Source organism: Gossypium hirsutum, chromosome D09 (genome assembly GCF_007990345.1).
Source record: "Gossypium hirsutum isolate 1008001.06 chromosome D09, Gossypium_hirsutum_v2.1, whole genome shotgun sequence".
Classification (NCBI taxonomy): domain Eukaryota; kingdom Viridiplantae; phylum Streptophyta; class Magnoliopsida; order Malvales; family Malvaceae; genus Gossypium; species Gossypium hirsutum.
Genome location: NC_053445.1, coordinates 40,186,169 through 40,206,208, shown reverse-complemented (window position 1 = coordinate 40,206,208; position 20,040 = coordinate 40,186,169). Strand labels below are relative to the sequence as shown.

Sequence of the window (20,040 nt, the reverse complement as noted above, 5' to 3'; positions counted from 1 at the left end):
AATAATTCAAAAAACTTAAATTAATTTTCAGGTTATTTCCATACTTAGTGAGAAATCACATTTATTTCCAAATGTGATTCATTTCACGAACTTTATTATTTCCATTCATTCTTGTTCATTATTTGATTCTATATACAATTCATTTTTTGTTCCCATTACAAGCTAGCAGAGGGATAGATTGGACATATATAATTAGAGCTCAAATAATTTATAATTAAGTTTCAGTTTTTCGCCTATTAATTATAAACACATTTAGCCACGAAATCATTCTACTATAGTATCATGACCGAGCTCTCACTAATTATATATTATTACGAAAGCTATTCAGTCAGTGTTCATCCAATGACCTTGCCATAAGTGTGTTACCCTCATAGGATATCTTTAATCTATTTGAGATAAATTTGTTCTCCCAATGTGATCATATTTTATCTCGTGGTAACCATTACATCTCCCTTCATGAAAAGTCAATTACTATCAAGTAGTAATTAAGTCATTTATTTCAAAGACAAATGATCGGTGGTCAAGTTTATTTTTCATCTATCATGTAATGTCAATGAGAAGATATTATTTACTCATATCTTGGGCTATGAGTTAACTATTGTGAATGATGCTATATACTGCAAAAGTCATATACTTAATGCACCAGCTTTCGATTCCTTATTTATTTGAATTCAAGCTTTTATTTACATCAAAGTGTATGAGTCACACATATGTAGTCCATGAAGCACTCAATATTAAGGTATGCTACACTATGAACGTCACAATTGAATAAATTCATAAACAAATTCAGGATATATTCTATTTTGGTCTTATCCGATGTATTGTCAGACCAGTCAGTTACATCTATATCTTTATCTTTTGGTAGTCATCCGTTCCGATGCTCAAGATAAGTATCTCACCAATTGGACTTGAAAGACGACATATCAATTTTTAAATTGGTTTGCTCATTTTCGATTAGACTAAGGATATGTTTAGGTTCATCTACTAATATAAGATATCTTTCTATATTACGGCTTGACCACGTAATGCCGCTTAGTATTAGTTAAACATTAGATAACCAGTGAACCAATATTTTTTTCCATTTTGCTTTGCGTGCAAAAATCATTGAGGACAATATAAAAAGGAATGTGATTTACGGATAATTTTATTAAACCAATTTGTTTGAAAAAATACAAGTATGCAAAATGAACATACTACCTTAGGGCACCGGATCTAACAAGATGGAGAGACCACCCTAATCTCAATTATGGAGCGAAACTCTCGTACAAACAATCGTACCAACCGAGATCTCCTCCTCGATAGGCTCAAGCTTCAGGTCTGTCTCTAGAAGACATTGTGAATAAACTTGTAGCTGGTTCTCTTAAATTTCAGCAGGACAAGAAAAGAAAGCGACAATTCAAAACCTAGAAAGCCAAATAAGCAAACTTTTCATATAGGTCGGTAGGTTGGAGTCCAAGGGAAATTGTCGTCCTAAACAGAACCAAACCCTAGACAAAATGTGAGCGCAATGACTCTACGAAGCGGAACAGTCTTGGAACCCCTTCCAAGCACGAGTCATGGGCACAACGCTGGATGAGAAAAGAAGAAAAATGAAGCAACAGTCGAGACAGAATCGGGAGCCCAGAAAATGGCTACAATACCATATCCTTTTCCTGGAAGATTGGCAAAAGATAAAAAAGAAGGAAGAATATCCTTAAAACGTTATGGAAAATTGAGGTATATATACCCCTGTTCGATAATATCAAGCAAATTTCTCATTATTTGCACAAGCAAAAGGAAATTAGTTGGTAATGAAAGACTAAATAAATTGAGATTAGATTAAAGAGTTGAAGAAGAATTTGGGTTTTATATATTTTTTAATATGCGCATGCGGGAGAGGCGTCCTGTACTTAGAATTTAGATTTCAATTCTCTTCTCTTTCTTTTGCTCGCGCAATATTAAGCCTTCCCTTTTAATCTTTTCTTTCTTTTATTTTTAATTATTTTATAATACCCTCATTTGAATGCGTTTATTTTCTTGAGTAGCTAAATTTTGGTGGATCCGCAATTTGGGAGAGAGCTATGTGATTCAAAATCGTACTTAAAAACTTTCATTTGGTATTTGTTGTTTATTCGGTTTAGGAGATAGACACTTTCATTTCATATTGTTGTATTGACATCAAGTCAAAAAGACCTTGTTGATTCGGTGTTGATATTCGTGCAGTTGGAAGTACCGAATCGATCGTTTGTCGTATTCAATTTACTGAAGAACACATTGGCGTGTCCAATTAAGTAGTTGGTTGAATCCATCAAGGGAAATAGCAATCAATCTAAACAACCTATTCGGTTGAGATCGTTGGTTCGAGTTGGACCCTTCTAGTTCACAAGGCTACCAGAGAGCTAAATCGTGGATGCGTGTTTCGTGGTTGTTCGTTCGGTAAGGATAGTTGTTGGACATTCACGCAATTAATTTACACACAAAACGTTTGGTGATTTGAGGCGTCCTCAATCACTATAATTGACTTGTCAATTAAAGGAGAAGACTTATTATCAAGGATCGGTTCGAATATTCGAGCTCGAAGCTAGAATTTCTTCATATTGGTTTATTTAATTTAATTTAATTTAATTTCTGTCTTTTTTCATTGTTATTTTTATTTCAATTATTTTTACCATTTTAACTTTTATCAAATTTAAATCCCTTTTTTTTTTTGCACAGGTTGTCACATGTAGTTGACTCTAAACGCTAATTTTAAATATTTCAATCTCTGAGGGATCGACCTTACTCCCTATATTTATTTATTTACTATTTAGGCATAGGAATATTATTTTTGATGATTCAACACTATCAAACTTATTAAGTAAAATGTTATATATTTATATGAATATCATAAGCTTTGTAATTACTGATTAGAAATATATATTTATATTAAAAATTAACTTAGTTAACAATTATATATTTTTAAAAATATTACACCTAATTAATTTATAAAATTTTATTTTAAAATATTATAATATTCATATTCTAAATAATTCGTGTATGAATACATAAAAAAATTAAATAGAGAAATATCACATATTTTTTTATATTTTTATATTTTAAATTTTTATTTAGTTTTTGTATTGATTATAATCTAAAATATACAAAAACATAAATTCAAAAAAGAGAAAACCAATTTTTTTTATCATACTACTAAATTGACATCTAAATCTAAATATAATATAATATAATATAATATAATTAATTATGATTTAAATATTCTCGCTTTGACGTGATTCATAATTTCTATTAATAATATAATATATTTACAAGATATGGAGTTCTTGATAAAAGGAGAAATAAATATAATATGTTTTTTATATCAAACAAAACTTGGCATCATAATTTTGTATTATAGATAATTATGTTAATGTTAACTTATTTAAGTTTTAATTTGAATAAAATTCTAAGCATAATATAAAAAAATATTAGAATTATATATCAATTTAAATTTAGTTTTATAAATAATATCAAATAGTTAGGTATCCAATTATCAAATCATATTTGGGAATGATGAGCTTATTCTTTATGTTAATTTTTTTATTATTTTTATTTAAATTATTTCAAGAAACTAAAATTCAAGCGGGGATGTTGATGGAAACTGTGATGAAAGGAAAGAAAAACAAAAAAGTTTTGATTGGTAAAACGAGGATTTTGATTGCTCATTGCCTTTTACATTGTTTTAATTTTATTTAAAATTTTAAGCGGAAAAAATGTTAAGGTGGCAGGTCCAGTCAACAATTTCTTTAATGGAAGTGATTAATTTAGCAAAAAAAAAAATTAAGGGACAAATAGAAATGAAATTATTTTAGAGTGGCAGGATAGTTTACCCAATATTTTATTAACAATGTTTTCATAATCAATATAATAGTTATTATCACTTAATTAAACTTTGGGTCCATATTAAACTGCACTTATCATTTTAGATTAATTATTACTAAATTAGTGTCACAATTAGATACCAATGAAAACTAATATATGCATTAACAAGACGAAAAATCATATTTTAGCATTACTTGATAGGTTGTTTCTATCACCAAAATAAGAATTATTTTTATTACTATTTGAGATGTTTAATTATTATTATTGATATCCGATAGTTTTACTATTATTTAATTTTTTGTAAAATATTATGTCAAAATTTAATATTGCAATAATGATTATTTGTAGGTAAAATTTTAACTCATATTCAAATGACAAATTTTATCTATTTACTTTTAACATTTAACAAATTGTTGCGCATTTTTTTATACTTTTCTCTAAATTATTTTTATAATTAATACTTCTATTATAAATTAGACTAATCCTCATTTAATTAACAAATAAATATTTTTAAAAATTATAAAATATTATTTAATGACTTTTTTTAAAAAAAAAACACGTAAGGGAACTAATGATTTAATAAAATTGCGTAGCTACCATACGTAAATGAGTCAATGGAAAGGAAAACATTTTTCTAACGTAATTGGGGAAAGAAAAAAGAATATTTCTTAAAGCTCCCAACCTAAAATTTGGAAACTAAATTTGACACATTGTGATGTATCCTCTTTTGATCTCATAAAAAAGATACAAATATACTCTAGTGTTGACTACAACTTTGGTTATATCTGCAGCAGCAGAAGGGCAAATATAGTGCTCTTTCCTACAACCTTAGGGGAAAACATTTTTAAGGGTAAACCATAATACTGTGATATAACAAGAACTTGCAGCTATTTCAGTTTTTGTGAATTTGATTTCCCCTTCCTACAATGACTGAAACATATGGAATGTATAAGTTAGATTCCAGCTAGATATAAGTTCGGAAAATGACCTTATAGATCCCGATCCCGAGGGCCATCAAATGACTGCGTCTTTCTCAGATTCCAATGGAGGCCGTCATGGATACTGCGTAAAAAGTCATTAGTAGAATCAACTTGACAAGCTGTAGGCACAGGCCAAGGTGCCATGCTGCACAGAAGAGCATCCCCAGCAGCCAACAGTTTCCTGTCCTTTCCATCGAATGATGCCCAAGCCGGACTTCTGCTATTGAACGGCACCATAATCCGGACTGTTACATGCTCAGGCAATATCAGGGGTCGAAAGGATAATGAATGAGGACAGATTGGTGTGAACAAGATACCAGGGACCTGCAATTATAAGAACATACACCAGCAATAGATTTTTCAGTTATATGAGCACATGAAACTAAACAGAGAAACAAATGGCATCAAAACAATTATGACCCACAACAAAATCCCATGTCGTATGTCACCAAGAAAATCAAAACAAGTAAAAAAATAGTTATTATAATAAATAATAAACCGATTGATTTCTTTCATCCTCGCAATGATACTACCATCTCAAAAGATAGATTCCACAAAATCCCAGCCTAGTGCTAATTTTATCCATAGATGCACAGCATGAGATCATACTTTATGGCTTAGCCAAGTAGAACCAGAATTGAGTACAGCATATGGAATTTTCCTTGTCATCTCCATCTCAAACATCTTTTCTATTTTGCTTCCTGCTTCTATATCTTCCAAAAACTGTCGAAGTTCCAAACTTCTTAGTATTTCCAGGCATTCAATAGAAAATCATACCATATGTTTCATTTCCTGGGCATCTAACTTGGTTGAATACCGATAATCTGCATCATCAATTATTGATGAAGGACAAAACTTGCCAATTAAGACTCAAAAATGCTTCTTTAATTTGTTAATCTTGCAGTTAAAATGGGTCCTTAACTAGGCAATTTTATGTACCCCAGCTCTTGGCCTAAGGGCAACTGGGTGCTCACCCCAAAACCCACTTCGTGGGTTCAAATCACAGGGGCAGCCCTGTTGGTAGTGTGTGAGCTGGTAGTGATTTACTCCTGCCAAGGGTGTGTGACTCAATTGTAAATGTACCAAAAAGAAAAACTTCTATGCGGTGGAACATCTGGAAATCTTGAAATGATAATTATACCATGATGCATAACCAGATTTAAAGCACATTTGCACCTTAATCTTATACTTGACATGCATCATTGCATAATACAAAATTGACTCCATTATACAATCCTATTTGTCATAAGAGAAGTTCATGAGGATGCTTCCCCTCCCAATGTGCTATTGGGCATGTACAAATAAATTACCAGCGAGATCAAGATTATGAGTTCCACAACATAAACAAACATTATAGTTTTGAGAACATGATAAATATTTTTTTATCGCTGATGTTAACATTTTCTTACTATACTACCTTTAAAGAATACTTTGACACTGTTCTTGTGGGCGGACCTTATTTAAAGTTGAATTTCATCTCTACCCCAAAGGTTCAATCTTGAGACTTGAACATCAGATGTTCAGAATGGTCGGAGCAAACCAGAGGGAGGAGGAGAGAGTTTATGAAACAAGTAAGGGCCGACCCGATTTATGGAATAGAGGACCTAATAGTTGTTTGTTTCAGTATGAAATAAATACCCTAGCCATAAGGCCTAGAGAGAATATACCCATATAAATATTTCCTTCAACTGATTTGTTTAGCCTAATGCTTTCATTGTATATTATTAGCTCATTAGAGCTTAAACTAAAGTTTACAATAACTGTTCACCTGAGACATTGTTTCAAAAACGAGCAGCGTTGACTACTTGGAAAAATATTACTACCATAAATCTCCTCTTTTGTTTGAATATAATTAGCCTTTTATCAAATTTCTGACATAATACATACTTTAAAGCATGATATTTTCAAATTTAATGGCAGCTATGATGATATCAGAATGTACCTGTGGGTGGACCATTGATCCTCCAGCTGCCAATGAATATGCAGTGCTACCAGATGTAGTTGATAAAATTAAACCATCCCCTTGCACACATGTAACAAAGGAATTGTCGCAATAGCATTCCAGGTTCGTGAGGTATGATGATATTCCACGGTCAATTGTAACCTCATTTAGAACAAGAAAAGGTTCTTCTGTTTCGTACTCATTTTTAGCAGCATCTCTAACAACACGGCATAGCAAGCGGTGCCGTAACGTTATACTGATGGGTCCCCTCAAGACCGAATCAAGGCAATCTTTGAAATGTTCACTATCTAGAGCAAGTCAAAGAATTTTCTTTTTAGTTCCAATACATGAGTTAACAAGCACTCTTAATTAAAATCAAAGAACAATGTTTGAATGACCATGGTACATCATCAACTCATTCATCTTAAAGAAATACTTCAAAAAGATTTAAGGATACGAAAAGGAGTCATAAAGCCCAAAGAACCTAATGAAAATGGAACAATTGGAGGAACAGGTCCCTTGAACATTGATGCTGCCTGCAAATAACAATTAGATGATTAATGATGCTAAGCATGAAATTACAAGAAATCCAAAATAAAATATAAAACAACAGACATGCTGGCTCAGAAGAAAATTAGATGGCAAAACGTCTAGTAGCATTTGATAAGTTTTGAATTTCATAAAAGCATCCAAAACTAAACTAAACAAGTAACTAGTTATAACTTCATAAAAAAATTGTAAAAAATTCTTAAAAGTTTACTTTCAATAGCACGAATGCATATGCTTCTCAAAACCATCTCTTCCCATTCTTTCATTAGGCTCCAAGGACATTGCCCATTAGGATGGTAACACACATTTTTTACGAACTTTATAACCCTCTGTAGAATATAGTAGAAAAAAAAAACTAAATGTAAAAGTCATTTGTTCTAACACAAATTGTGCACTGCATGGACCAAAGTGAGAATTTCATATTCTCGAAGGTTTTCATTTTGTTTAAAAAACATGGGCTAAATCAAACTGAAAGTACATACCCATAGAACGGTTCCATCGCCACCAAGAGTTATCACCAGATCAACTTTCATGTGTAGGTGTGAAATTTCACTGTCTAAAGAGCAAAGTATTAAACTTTTAAACAAGAAATCAGAATAATATCCAGAAGGAATAATAACTACATGGCAATATAAATCAACCTAATTTAATTAACTGAACCATAGGTTGGAAATATGAACTGAATTATTATTATTATTATTATTATTATTAACCAATCTAATTTAATTACTTGGGAACTAGAGGAGCTGAAATCAAATTCAGTTCTTACAAACTTTACCCAACTAATGTTACAAGTTACATAAATGAAAGTGACAGACCATGAGGAAAGGAAATTATAACCATAAAAGGAAATATGGTCCATGTCTAAAAGCTTTAAGCATAATTGTAAGTTCTAATAAAATATGACCTAAATACTGCAATAAGTCCTCTTTCCAGCTTCAACATTTCACATAGAAAATTTTTAACTTAATTCTTTTTTTCTTATTCTTTTTAAGGTATGGACTTCAATTCTCAATAATACTTTAAAGGGTACTCACTAAAGTGCATGTTCCTCGTAGAATGGTCTTGATCATTTATCTTCGATCTTATGTTAATATGACCCATAAATCATTAGTAGTGGAAACCGTATACACAAATATAACACAAAAACTCTTTCTTTTTTTCGAAGAATCAATGTAAAAAGTAAAAACCCTTACACAGCCAAATAATTTTGATTAATTCGGTTTATTAACTTCAATGGGGAAAACTATATTAGTTAATAAATTAGGTTACAGACTGCATAACTAAAGCAATAGGGCAAAAATAGAAAATGAGAATAGCAAGCATTCAAAGCATCATAGAGAAATAAAAAAACATAATTATATTGCGGAGACAACACAAGAGGCAAAACAAAATTTAACTTTTTCTTCTCACCATCTTTCCATGTTTGTACATAGCTGAAGTTGGATGACTCTGCTAGAAGTTCAACCTTCACACGTGGTTCAACATAAACATTTAACTTTTTCCTCTCTCTCAACCATCTGGAATAAGGATGAAGAATGAGATGGACAAAAAAGAATATGCAATAGAACAGAATGTAATGGCTGCTTTAAGTCATGCTGACATGCCAAGCATAGATATAATAGCCAGCTAGTACACGTCAAAGAAGTTAATGCAAACCCACAGAACTAAAAATAAACAACAGTTTCTTATCCAAAAGAAAAAAAGAAAATTACAAACGATTAAAGCAAAGTCGACAGGCCCTCCTAAGAATATACTAAGGACAATACCCAGTTATCCATCCTAAGAAATAATAAGTTCAATACTCAGTTATCCGAAACTTTATCCTAAAGCAATTCATATCACATTCACCTCAACCTCAACCTCAACCTCAACCTCAACCAGACCGTAGACCATCTTCTGTCCAGAACTAGGAAATCCTTAAGTGCATTGAGAAAAATACTTAGCACCTTTAATATGAAAATTATAAGCAAAAATTTCTTCATAAAAAACATTTGTTCAACCAAGGTGGTCAAGGGACTGTGCAATCTAGCAAAATTGCCATGCAACCTAGAGACCATGTGCATTGACTGAGGCATGCATCCTTAAAGGAAAAAGGATTCACAAAAAAGGCACACCAAGTCAAGGCCCCTTTGTTTTCTCCATTTCTACTCTATTGGTTGAATTTTTAACTGAAAAAGGAGGACAATGTGTCATTTTCAATAACAAGAATAGATGATATTCTTTATAAACAATTTCTTTGTTGGATATGGAACCTAGAGTTTGAACAAATAGATTTCTTGAATAGAGTTGAAAGCAGTTTCAGCAAGCATAATGTAACCTGAAACAAACTTTTCAAGAAACTAAAGCTTTTTAAGCTTTGAAGGATTTTAAATAGATTTGATTTATGAGCACATAAACATATAACCAATGTTGCAACGCATGTGCTAAGAGCACATAAACATATGACCAATGTTGCAATGGAGTAGCCTAGGCACACCTATGCAGATTAAAAAAGCACCTCAAAACCTTTCAGGCAAGGATAACATTATTTAAGAAATACTAACAATAAACCAGAGGACATGGATGAGTCTCTCCAGGAAAGGCACAGAGAAGTGGGATGACATGGTGCTTTAGAAGCTACTTTTACCACAACCAAAAAGGATGTCAAATTTTTTTGGATACTTAATGGTAAAGCAAGAGAAGAACATGCATTGTTTTGAATGTGTTGAAAATTTTTGCCAAATTTGGTTAAGGTAAAAGACTAAAAAAGCACGTTTCATGAAAGCTTGCATTGAGAATTTCAACATCCGCACCTGACCATTTGTACACAAAGAATCCGAACAGAAACCGAATTTGGTTTTGTCAAAATAAGCACAGTCTGCGGGTCAGATTCCCACTTCAGAGAAATCTGGAAAGAAACAAGGATTTACTACATGACAGATAGAAGGCACAATAATGAACATTATCTAAATCATATTATTAAAATAGAAAATATAATGGGAGAAAAGCTTATTTCAGTGCAAGATAGAAATTAAATTACCTACAAACTCGCAGCAAACAAAAGCTTCCTAACAGGATAGAGGAAGCAATACCTGTTTACTACTGCGTTCTGCCGTTGTAATATTCCCTCTTTCAAAAGAGACAATGTCATGTTTGTGCTGATCACCATTCTCACCATTGCACCACCATGAAAGTTTAAAAGATGCCTGTTGTACAAAGCATAGTTTTCAATTGTGGTCTGAGCATTTATTAGTAAGAGTTTCACAATCAGTGAACTGAATAATGTTTCAAAAGAGATGATGTCTTGTTTCCTTGTTAGATTCAGTATTATGTATTTCTTTACCCATGGGCAATAGCTATAGGTGCCTCAAATTAGTTTTAAGAAAATGCATATTTGTCATGGGAAGAAATATATAAAAGCTGACTCCTAAAACTATTAAAAAGCATGAAAGAAAAGCTTTCCAAAATTTTGTGCAAACCAAACAAATAACAAAACAATCACCAATAAACTGTACAGTTTTAAGCAAAAAGTCAAAACACACAGATGCTAAGTGAACAAGGGAATGAATTATATAATAAGCGAGAAGGTACTCATTCAAAGTAGAAGGTTAACAAGAAACCAGTACCTTTCTCATAATCTTATTACGATCTGCATTGGAATTTGAATCTGATTCTCTGTCACGAAGAACCTCATGCGACCAAATCCCATGCTTCATGCAGCCTGTCTCAGAATGCTCATTTGATTCATTCTGCAGCATTGATTGGTTGTCGGAGTTTTTTACCCTCTCGCAATCAAGATCACCATTTTTCTCTGCAGAGAACTGCTCTGCCATGCGAGCTAGTAAATTTTAAAGAAGGAAAAGCATTTATGTGAGACTTCAAAGCAAATAGAGAGGTAAATACAATACAAGAGCACTAGTATAAGACAGAACCATAATCATAGCTATGAAGTACACTAACTTAAAATTTAGAGCTCTTCAGAAAAAGTAATAACATAGAAAATTAGAGAAATACGAAGAATGCAATTAATTCAAGAGCATAAAATGAGGATGATGTTAGTGATTCATAGAGATACAGGAGCCTAAACGAATCTGCTTTCCATAAATTTACGAACTTCTCAGGATTAAGTCAGGGCTTCTAAAACCATACTCCTACAACTCTAATTATGGCTATAAAGCAAGCAATAATCAAGAGTGGAAACCTAAATCTCCAGCCCCCCTTTTCCTGAATGTTGAAAGAGAAGAGTACTGTGATGAGGACAACATCTAAGGTCTGCTAAGTTGTTAACTAAATTTTTCTCAGATAAGCTTTCACATTTGCCTAAGGCATAAGGAGATCAATCTCAACTCCAAACAAATAGGCTTCCTACAATTTTAAGAACTTCCCTGGTTTAAGTCAGGACTTCTATAGCCATACGTTGAAAACTCATAAGTACAGCTATAAAGCAATCAGTAATACAGAATGCAAACCTAAATCTCACCCTTCTTTTCTTGAATGTTGCCACAGAAGAATATTGTTACAAGTACTTGAACAATTATTACATGGGCAAACGATGAAAATAGTTGCAAAGGTGGCACTCAAGCATTTTGAATGCTGGATGCATCAAACAAAGAAACTAGAAGATACAATCCTTGAAACAAAATTACTCAGAAAAAAGCAACTTACTAATCTCTTGTATTTTTAAGATTAAACATGAATTTGTGTGGATAAATAATGCAACTCATAAGACATAAGAAACAGAAAAATCTGTTCTGATGAATGGGAAACCTTCTGTAGCTCTCAAACCCAACCAAGTGTGTTAAAGTAACTAGAACATCCAATTCATACAAACACATCGATTATTTTCAATGAACCCCCTAACAGACCAATTTGAGAATATAAAAAATGGTTGATGACAGTTTCTATGCAAGTGAATGAGACCACTTAAAGTATACAACTTAAATGCTTATACATATGCTAAGGCATCCTATAAAGCTAATATAGAAGTGAAACTCCATGGAGGTATTACCAACCTAATTTAAGAATTATTGCAGGCAAGTGTAAGTGCATAGTTTACACCTATTTGCTTCATTTGACGAGTATATCCAGAACACCTCACCCATTGCAAAGAGATAAAAGGTACAAAAACCATCCTTTTACTTGGCTTCCGTTTCAAAGGAAACATTTCTTAAAACCCAAAACATCTTCTTTCCTTATAACCACTTATGCACCTCAAATGAAGCTAATTGTACCAACAAGCTTGCATACGCATCAAACAAAACCTTTACCCTTACAATACCACAACCCTTGCAGCTGAATTAACTTTAACAAGGTTTGTTGCTTTGACAGCTTTTTTCAGGATGTTGTCAAGTTTTTATGATAACTAATTCCAACCAATGAAATACATTAAATTCTTTTAGATAGGCTGCGAAGATTCTTTAATGGAAGTAAAATGTGACTGATAGTACTTAGAAAGTTAAGCAAGTACCTTCTGCTATTCTCTTATTTTGTTCTTTCCCAACCTCCCAGAAGAAAAGACATGGAAGCATAATTCTTAACATGTCCATTGCATTATCTAGAGAAGATCGAATCCACCAATGTCGTAGCATTTCACAGTTATTGTTGCCTGATACTGGAATAGCCAGAATCAAAAGAAAAACAAAAAGAAAGGAAAACGAAGGTCTAAATATTCAGAGTGATGAAAATATTAATTACAATATTTTTCAAAATTAAGGCTATACAAAATCTCTCCATTTTATTTAGTAAACTCAATAAGAAACCCAAATGAAGTTCTGAAATATATTCACGTCAATCCAGAATATCTCTAGGACCTCATGCTCCACTAAATTGAACTAGGAAACTTGAGAGACAACGGTTGAGAAATCAATGGGGCTGCCTAAGCATGTTCTAACCAGTATCAGTATCATCATTTAGGTGTGAAGGATGAAAGCCGAGATTAGCAAAATATTTGATAGAATAAGGATCTCCTTGGCTGGAGTGGCAGCAAAAATTACTGTCAAATTAGAGCTATTGGAGAATTTCTGTTGTACTAAAATCATTTAAAATAACTAATAACATAAAACATAATTTGTCTATAAGAACTTTGTATTAAATTTCTCTACCAGCTTCACAGAGTAACTCTTTTAGAATTCTAAAGCTGAAGCTTCAGCTTTTAGTCTCCATAAACGCATTCTAAACATTTAAAATACCTAAAAGTTGTTTTTCAAACCCTTGTTTTGCCTAGCTAAACATCATGGACTGGAAATGTTGCTCAAGAAGTTGGACCAAACTGGCAGTCCAAATTAAATGTCAAACAAAGATCCATCCAAAAAAAAGGGATGATGTGAGGAAAGGTTAAGAGAGAGGAAGTGGCATAATGTTCAGAAAATACCCAGAATGACTCAGGTATAACCAGTGTAGATGGTGGAGTATCTAATCTATCTAAAGTAAACAGCCTTTCAACACATGATATTTCTTGCCAGTGCTTCAAACGAATGGGTGATAATGGTACTAGAATACCAAATATAATAATGCTATTAAAAAAGCCCTTCGAACCATTATGAAAAACATATCAACCTCAGTGAGACCACATATAAGAAAACAAGCCAGCAGACCTCCTCTATTGCTGACCATAATTTCAGAATTTCAGTTTCCAGAAAGTTAGTTTGTAATTATATGGTTCTCTAAGACTACTGTTACAATTTTTTCCGCCTCCGAAGGGCTAACATGCAACTTATCCCTGAAGAATTAAAGATAGAAAAAAGATCACGCTTTTGCAAAAGAAGACAAGGCCTAACATGCTTTGCTTGGAACCTTTGAGAAGTTCTTTAAATTACATGGTCTAAATGGAGTAAGGCATTCTGCAACTAAAAAACTTTAATTCCAATGTAATATAAATTAGAGACCATCTTAAAAGATGTTCAGTAGGTTAATCCTTGGAATTTTAGTACAAGGAAGCCTCCTCCTGAAACAATGTCAAAGGATTTCCATGGAGCAACAAACAAGTTAATGGTAATATCAACTTGCTTGCCATAGCTAAATGACCAGTAACATCTCATGGCATAGAATCTAAATTGCAGAACACCTACTAAACCGTATAAATCATCTAGCATCATAGCATAACCCTCAAGATACTAAATAGTAAGGAGTATTAATTGGATTTGTAGCTTATATAACCCAAAGCTATGAGAGTTGAGAAACTCTAACATGAATATCACTTAGTTAGTTTGATTTAGGAAAAAATAAATAAAGCATTTGAAATAAAAGTGGAGAGAATTCTGCCGCAAAAAAATCCTAAAATATCAGTTTCAATTAAGTAACAAGACTTCTGCCACCAAAGTGAACAACCATCAAATTATGCCAGGAGATAGTACTAAAATGGTTATGAAATATATGCTCAATACTTAAGTACATCACATGTTTTTAGTTCTTAGACTTGAATTTACATAACTATATCTCGAGCTAACTTGAAAGATGCTTTACATTTAAAACATTCAACATTAAAATACTAAGAATATATTCATATAGTTTACAGCATAAAAATCATAAAGAATAGATATAGCATTCCAAATGTGATTCTTTTACCTATACTGTGCAGGGAAACTTTTAAGAAGAAATAAAGTGAGATGCATAACAGCTGGCGAAATGTTCTGCTATGAGTAAATACGTATGACTAGATAAAAACAAATTGTCTATTAGGAGGAAGACCAATGAAATGTAAAGATTCAAAACGGGCATGTGAAATTGGATATGCACCATTCAGGTAAGCCATTGACAAGATCAGCAATATCTTTTGACCAGGCTAGATTAGGTTATAGGATTAAAGCAAATAGCGAGCAAAAGAATCCTAACATGTAGCTTTTGTCAAGTCAAGTCCAAGCCTTTGTTTTCCTTATTGTAGAGTAATTCGCATCACCAAAAAAATCATCTATGAATACCTAGATCAGCAATATCTTTTGACCAGGCTAGATTAGGTTATAGGATTAAATCAAATAGCGAGCAAAAGAATCCTAATATGCAGCTTTTGTCAAGTCAAGTCCAAGCCTTTGTTTTCCTTATTGTACAGTAATTCGCATCACCAAAAAAATCATCTATGAATACCTAGCTATGAAACAAATATTATGTGTCCAAAAGGACAGAAACGCAAATGACAGAACAGCCATGTAGTGTAATCTTAATAACCTTTTTGCTCCATCTGAATATTCCTGGTTCTCTCCAGCTCATATCTCCATTTCCATTCAGCAGCCTCAGCTTGTGCAGAAGCCTTTCCTTCAGCAGCTCGTCTTAATGCCTTCGCAACAGCTAGTAATGTGTTCCAAAATAATAAGAATCAAGGAGGAGTAATCAATATATACTTCAATTAGAAGACATAAATGCTGTTAAGAATGGAAGAAACAAACTTCTCAAAGCTTCTGAGAACTCTATAAGATGTTCATCCATTCCTGCAACAGGAGTTTGTTGAAGAAGTTCTTCCACTGCCTTCTCGGAATGGAAAATAGAAAGTGAATCAACACAACCATTCTCTGGCTTTGAGCACGAAACACTTGCCTCCTCATGTCCAAAGGAATCCTGTTCAAATTTGATATACATGACATCAATTCCAACCAGATAACAATATAAGCCTTTCTAATTTATATAAACCATTGATCCGTGTAATTGATGACGATTATCGAGACTGTACCTCATGGTGATGGTAGCATAGGCTAAACCATGTTAACTAACACAAAGAACCTATTGACTACACATGTTAACACACACACAGAACATTCATAAATGACTTAATTGCACCAAATTCGATAAAGCCATGGTTGATTATTACTTTTGTCACTTGATCAAAAAAGCATTTGGAACCTAGATTAACTAATGCATTTTAAAGGTTGAAAATCATTAGTTGTTTCATCCGATCTCATCTTTCACTTTTTTGCGTAATCCTTCCCCTTTCAACACATCATAAATTTTGCAGTTACAGACTGCCCAAAAATATTTTTTAAAGAAAAAAAAATACCACCATTAACAAATTTAACAAAACAACGCACAATGATCATCAGTAATTCTTCCACGTGCCTTCTTATATGAAAATTAGAATAGCTCCAGAGTAAACTTTGGCCGATTCTTCCATAAATAAGGAGATCGCCAATAGGATGCTAGAAATTTCTAAAAGTAGACTTGTCAATGTGCAGAAACATCACCAATGAGAAAAGTTAATGAACCCGACAAAAGAGACTAAAATCCGACAAAAGAGAACGGGAGAGAGAACTAAACATCTCCATTGCCTGTTTATGTACGCCCAAAGATAGTTCAGGTCAACCAAAGCCAAAATGTTTTGAAAAAACAGTTAAAAGGCAAATGTCATAGCAGAAATCGTACAATGCTGCACAAGTGCATGAACAAACAACAAGTTCATCTCCAAAAACTAAAATTTCCAACAAGATAATTGAATTTCATTGTTTAAGAATCCAATATGAAATTCCACAAAAATATTAGAAGTTCAGATCTTCTAGAAGTCGTATGCTATCTGCTTTACATATCCAACACAAAAATTTCACCCAAGTATCCAATTTTGATCGATTCAAGTTTCCAAAAATTCCTGTTTTGTGTCACTTTCATAACTACGTCCCAAAATTAGCTCTACCATAAAAAAAATACAAAATAATTTTTTTAAAAATACATAAGTCAGTACTGAAAAGCAAACCCTAACAACAAGAAACGAATAACCCAACAAACAATCCAGGTAGCAAAAATTGCAGGATTAAGCACCAAAGATATGCCAAGAAAAAGAAAAGAAGCAAGTAAGATCTGTACATTATTAAAGAAAATAAGAGGAAGAGGAAAAATGATTACAGTTGAATCAAGCTTGCTGGGAGACATGGCCGTGGGTGGATGGAAGGGAGAGAAGGAAGAACAAAAAAGAAGAAAAAGGGATGATTTTTATAGAGCTGTAAGAACTGCAGCTATTGTCATCACATCAACAACATGTGGCAAATTAATATTGTAGTTGCAGACCTGATTTGATTCGGTGAATTCTGTAAAAATGGTGTAATTAATTAAAATAATAATTACTCCTTTTCCTTTCCAATCCTCTCCTTTCCTTCCCCTTTCCCTTCCCATTTTCCATCTTCCATCTTCCATTTCCCTCATAAAATTGTTAGGTACTCACACAAAATGAGATCAATCTCCTACCTGCTGCCATACGCTGCTCTCCCTGCTTCAATCCACGTGGCAGTGGGACCATACGTTCATTCTAAGTCAAAATCCACGATCTTGATTATTATAATGATGATAAAATCAGCGTCTCACATTCAACAACAGCTGTTCTTCCTTCTTCTTTTTTCTTATCTAGAATCATATACAATATTATATAAAAAAATTTGTGTAAAATAATACCAATATAAATAGGAGAGGTAAAAGTACGCAGAGAGAACCTAGGGGCTGGTAGGGCCAATCTTCTCTAAAATCAAAAATTATTAGTGAGGCCTTTTAAAATATTTTAAAATTTAAATTAATAAAAAATTATATTTTAGTCCCCTAAAATTATAAAAATTCAACTTAATTTTTTTTAAATTATAAATATATAAATTATAAAAAATTAAATTTTCATTCGGCTTCCCCTAAAACATTGTTCTGGCTTCGCCCTGCATAGAGTTCAGCCTTTTTTACGCAAAATAGTCTCTTATGTTAAATCAAAGGTAAAATTAATTTTTCTGTTAAAATTTTTATCAATTTATACTATTAAAAATTAGTCTTTGTACGTCAACATGAACTATCCGATTATTTTATTAATTATATCAGTTTTTAACAAAATAAATGGATGGAATTTTTAACATAAATGATTGTTTGCTCTTTGATGTAAAATGCAATGAAACTCATAATATAAAAACATTTATTGTAATTTTACCAAATAAGCTATATATTTTTATGATGGTAAAATATAATTTTATTATTTTAATAGTTTATATATTTATTATTTTTATTTTTATTTTGAGGGTCAAAGTACACTAATTTAAAATTTTAGAAATTATAAAGGGAGTTAAGAGAACCAAGCCGTTGTTAACCTTTGACTTTGCCACTATATTTATATTAAAATTATATTTTTTTATCATCTTTACTACATAAAATATAGTTAATTAAGTTAGAATCATAAATTAGGTTATAAAATAGAATTACAAATATTAGTTTTAAATGAAACGTTTAATTAAAAACTAAATAATTAAGGTTTATATATAAATATCTCACCACTTTATGAATCTAGTTTTACATTTTAATAATCCACATAAAGTGTCACAAAATTTAATATGGTTGCATCTGGTAGACTGCTGACTTTTACGTTAGATGTGAACTTAATTTATTCTTTCATTCATTTTGATTTAAAGGGGAGTAAATTATTTATTTCATTTATTTCTAGAAGTATTGGAAGTCCAATTATGCTGCTTAAGGGTGTTCATTTGGTTAATCGATCGGTTAATTAACCCGAAATAACATTAACCGAATTAACCGACCTTTCAAAATTTTTAACCATTAACCGAACCGAACTTTTTTCAAAAAAAATTAACCGAACCGAAATTTTTTCGGTTAATTCAGTCGGTTAACCGAATTAACCGAAAATTATATATTTTTTATTTTTGGTTAAAAATTAACCGAATTACCCGAATTAACCGGATTACTCGAATTAGCCGAATTAGCCGAATTGAATCACTACATAATTAAATTATTTTTAGACTTTTAGACTTTTGTTTTAGTTTTAGAATTTTATTTTTATTTATTAAATTATTTGTAATTTTTATGATTGGGTTGGTTGGGTAATTGGGTTGGGTTGAATACTTGGGTTTGGATTGGGTTTAGGTGAATAGTGGGCCTATTTATATATTATAATTTTATTTATTAATTTTTCGGTTAAACTGAAAAAATTCGGTTAACCGACCAGTTTCGAACCGAATTAACCGTTAACAAAAAAATTAAAAAATAATTAACCGACTTCCGATCGAAAAAATTCGGTTAACTGACCGATTAACCGAATTCGATCAGTTAACCGAATTTTTTTGGTTTTACCCGAATTTTGCACACCCCTACTGCTACTCATGGTCAAATATATGCCTTTCAATATCCATGTCATATACTGATTTCATTTTAATAGAAATAAAATGTATATTATTTTTATTATTCTTATCTATAAACTTTAGCTTCCAAGAAATACATGTCATTTTCTTTTTATTTTCTTGAAAATTGAAGACATTTAAATAAATGTTGGATTGAAATTTTCGAAAATGATTTATAGAAAATTAAAATTAAAATTAATAAAAATTTATTTTTATTATTTTCATTAAAAATGTTTTGCAAAAATAAAAATAATAAAAACAAATATTAAACATGTTTTTTTAACGGTTTTTATTTTTAAAAATGATGAGCGCACAAAAGTTTTTTTTTTCAACAGATTTTCAAATATTAAATATGCTGGTCTAGTTCGATGGCGTGCTTCATGCCTCTTTACTACTTTTTCTTATGAAGTTAAAATGCATTCTAAATTATTTTTAATATATTTAATGAAATTGACTAAATAAATAAAATCATTTAAAAATTAATATCAAAAAGGAAACTTTAAAAGGGACAGGCAGAAGCCTTAGTCTCCCTAAAAAGAAAAATTTTAATTTAGTCCTCTTATATAAATAGGGAAACTATAAATTGTTATAAATAGTGAAATTGCACTTTAGTCTCCTAAAATAAAAAAATTTCAATTCAAACCTCTTATAAATAAAGAAATTATAAATTAATATATAG

General features: G+C 31.7%; 1 protein-coding gene and 1 long non-coding RNA gene across 8 annotated transcripts; one reads left to right on the top strand and one right to left on the bottom strand.

The window, feature by feature from the left end:
- The first annotated feature begins 1,192 nt into the window (after positions 1-1,192).
- Positions 1,193-2,760, top strand: LOC121220885 (uncharacterized). The gene is made up of 2 exons (XR_005918107.1): positions 1,193-1,716; positions 2,203-2,760. It is a non-coding gene; the product is annotated as an uncharacterized lncRNA (long non-coding RNA).
- Positions 2,761-4,525: 1,765 nt separating this feature from the next.
- On the bottom strand, positions 4,526-17,579 carry LOC107891417 (NAD(H) kinase 1). Of its 7 annotated transcripts, none has more exons than XM_041100645.1 (12): positions 17,449-17,579; positions 15,669-15,837; positions 15,451-15,570; positions 12,758-12,901; positions 10,917-11,128; positions 10,383-10,496; positions 10,104-10,198; positions 8,722-8,828; positions 7,791-7,864; positions 7,217-7,295; positions 6,760-7,067; positions 4,526-5,141 (listed from the first exon to the last, which is right to left on the bottom strand). In XM_041100645.1, the coding sequence occupies exons 2-12, from the start codon at positions 15,706-15,708 to the stop codon at positions 4,827-4,829; spliced, it is 1,608 nt and encodes a 535-aa protein (XP_040956579.1). In that variant the 5' UTR covers positions 15,709-15,837; positions 17,449-17,579; the 3' UTR covers positions 4,526-4,826. The 7 variants fall into 7 exon arrangements, with proteins under 7 accessions (XP_040956579.1, XP_040956574.1, XP_040956576.1 ...); XM_041100640.1 differs by lacking the exon at positions 17,449-17,579 and adding an exon at positions 17,110-17,420; XM_041100642.1 differs by lacking the exon at positions 17,449-17,579 and adding an exon at positions 17,110-17,420 and having other exon boundaries at positions 7,244-7,295.
- Between the last annotated feature and the right edge of the window lie 2,461 nt (positions 17,580-20,040).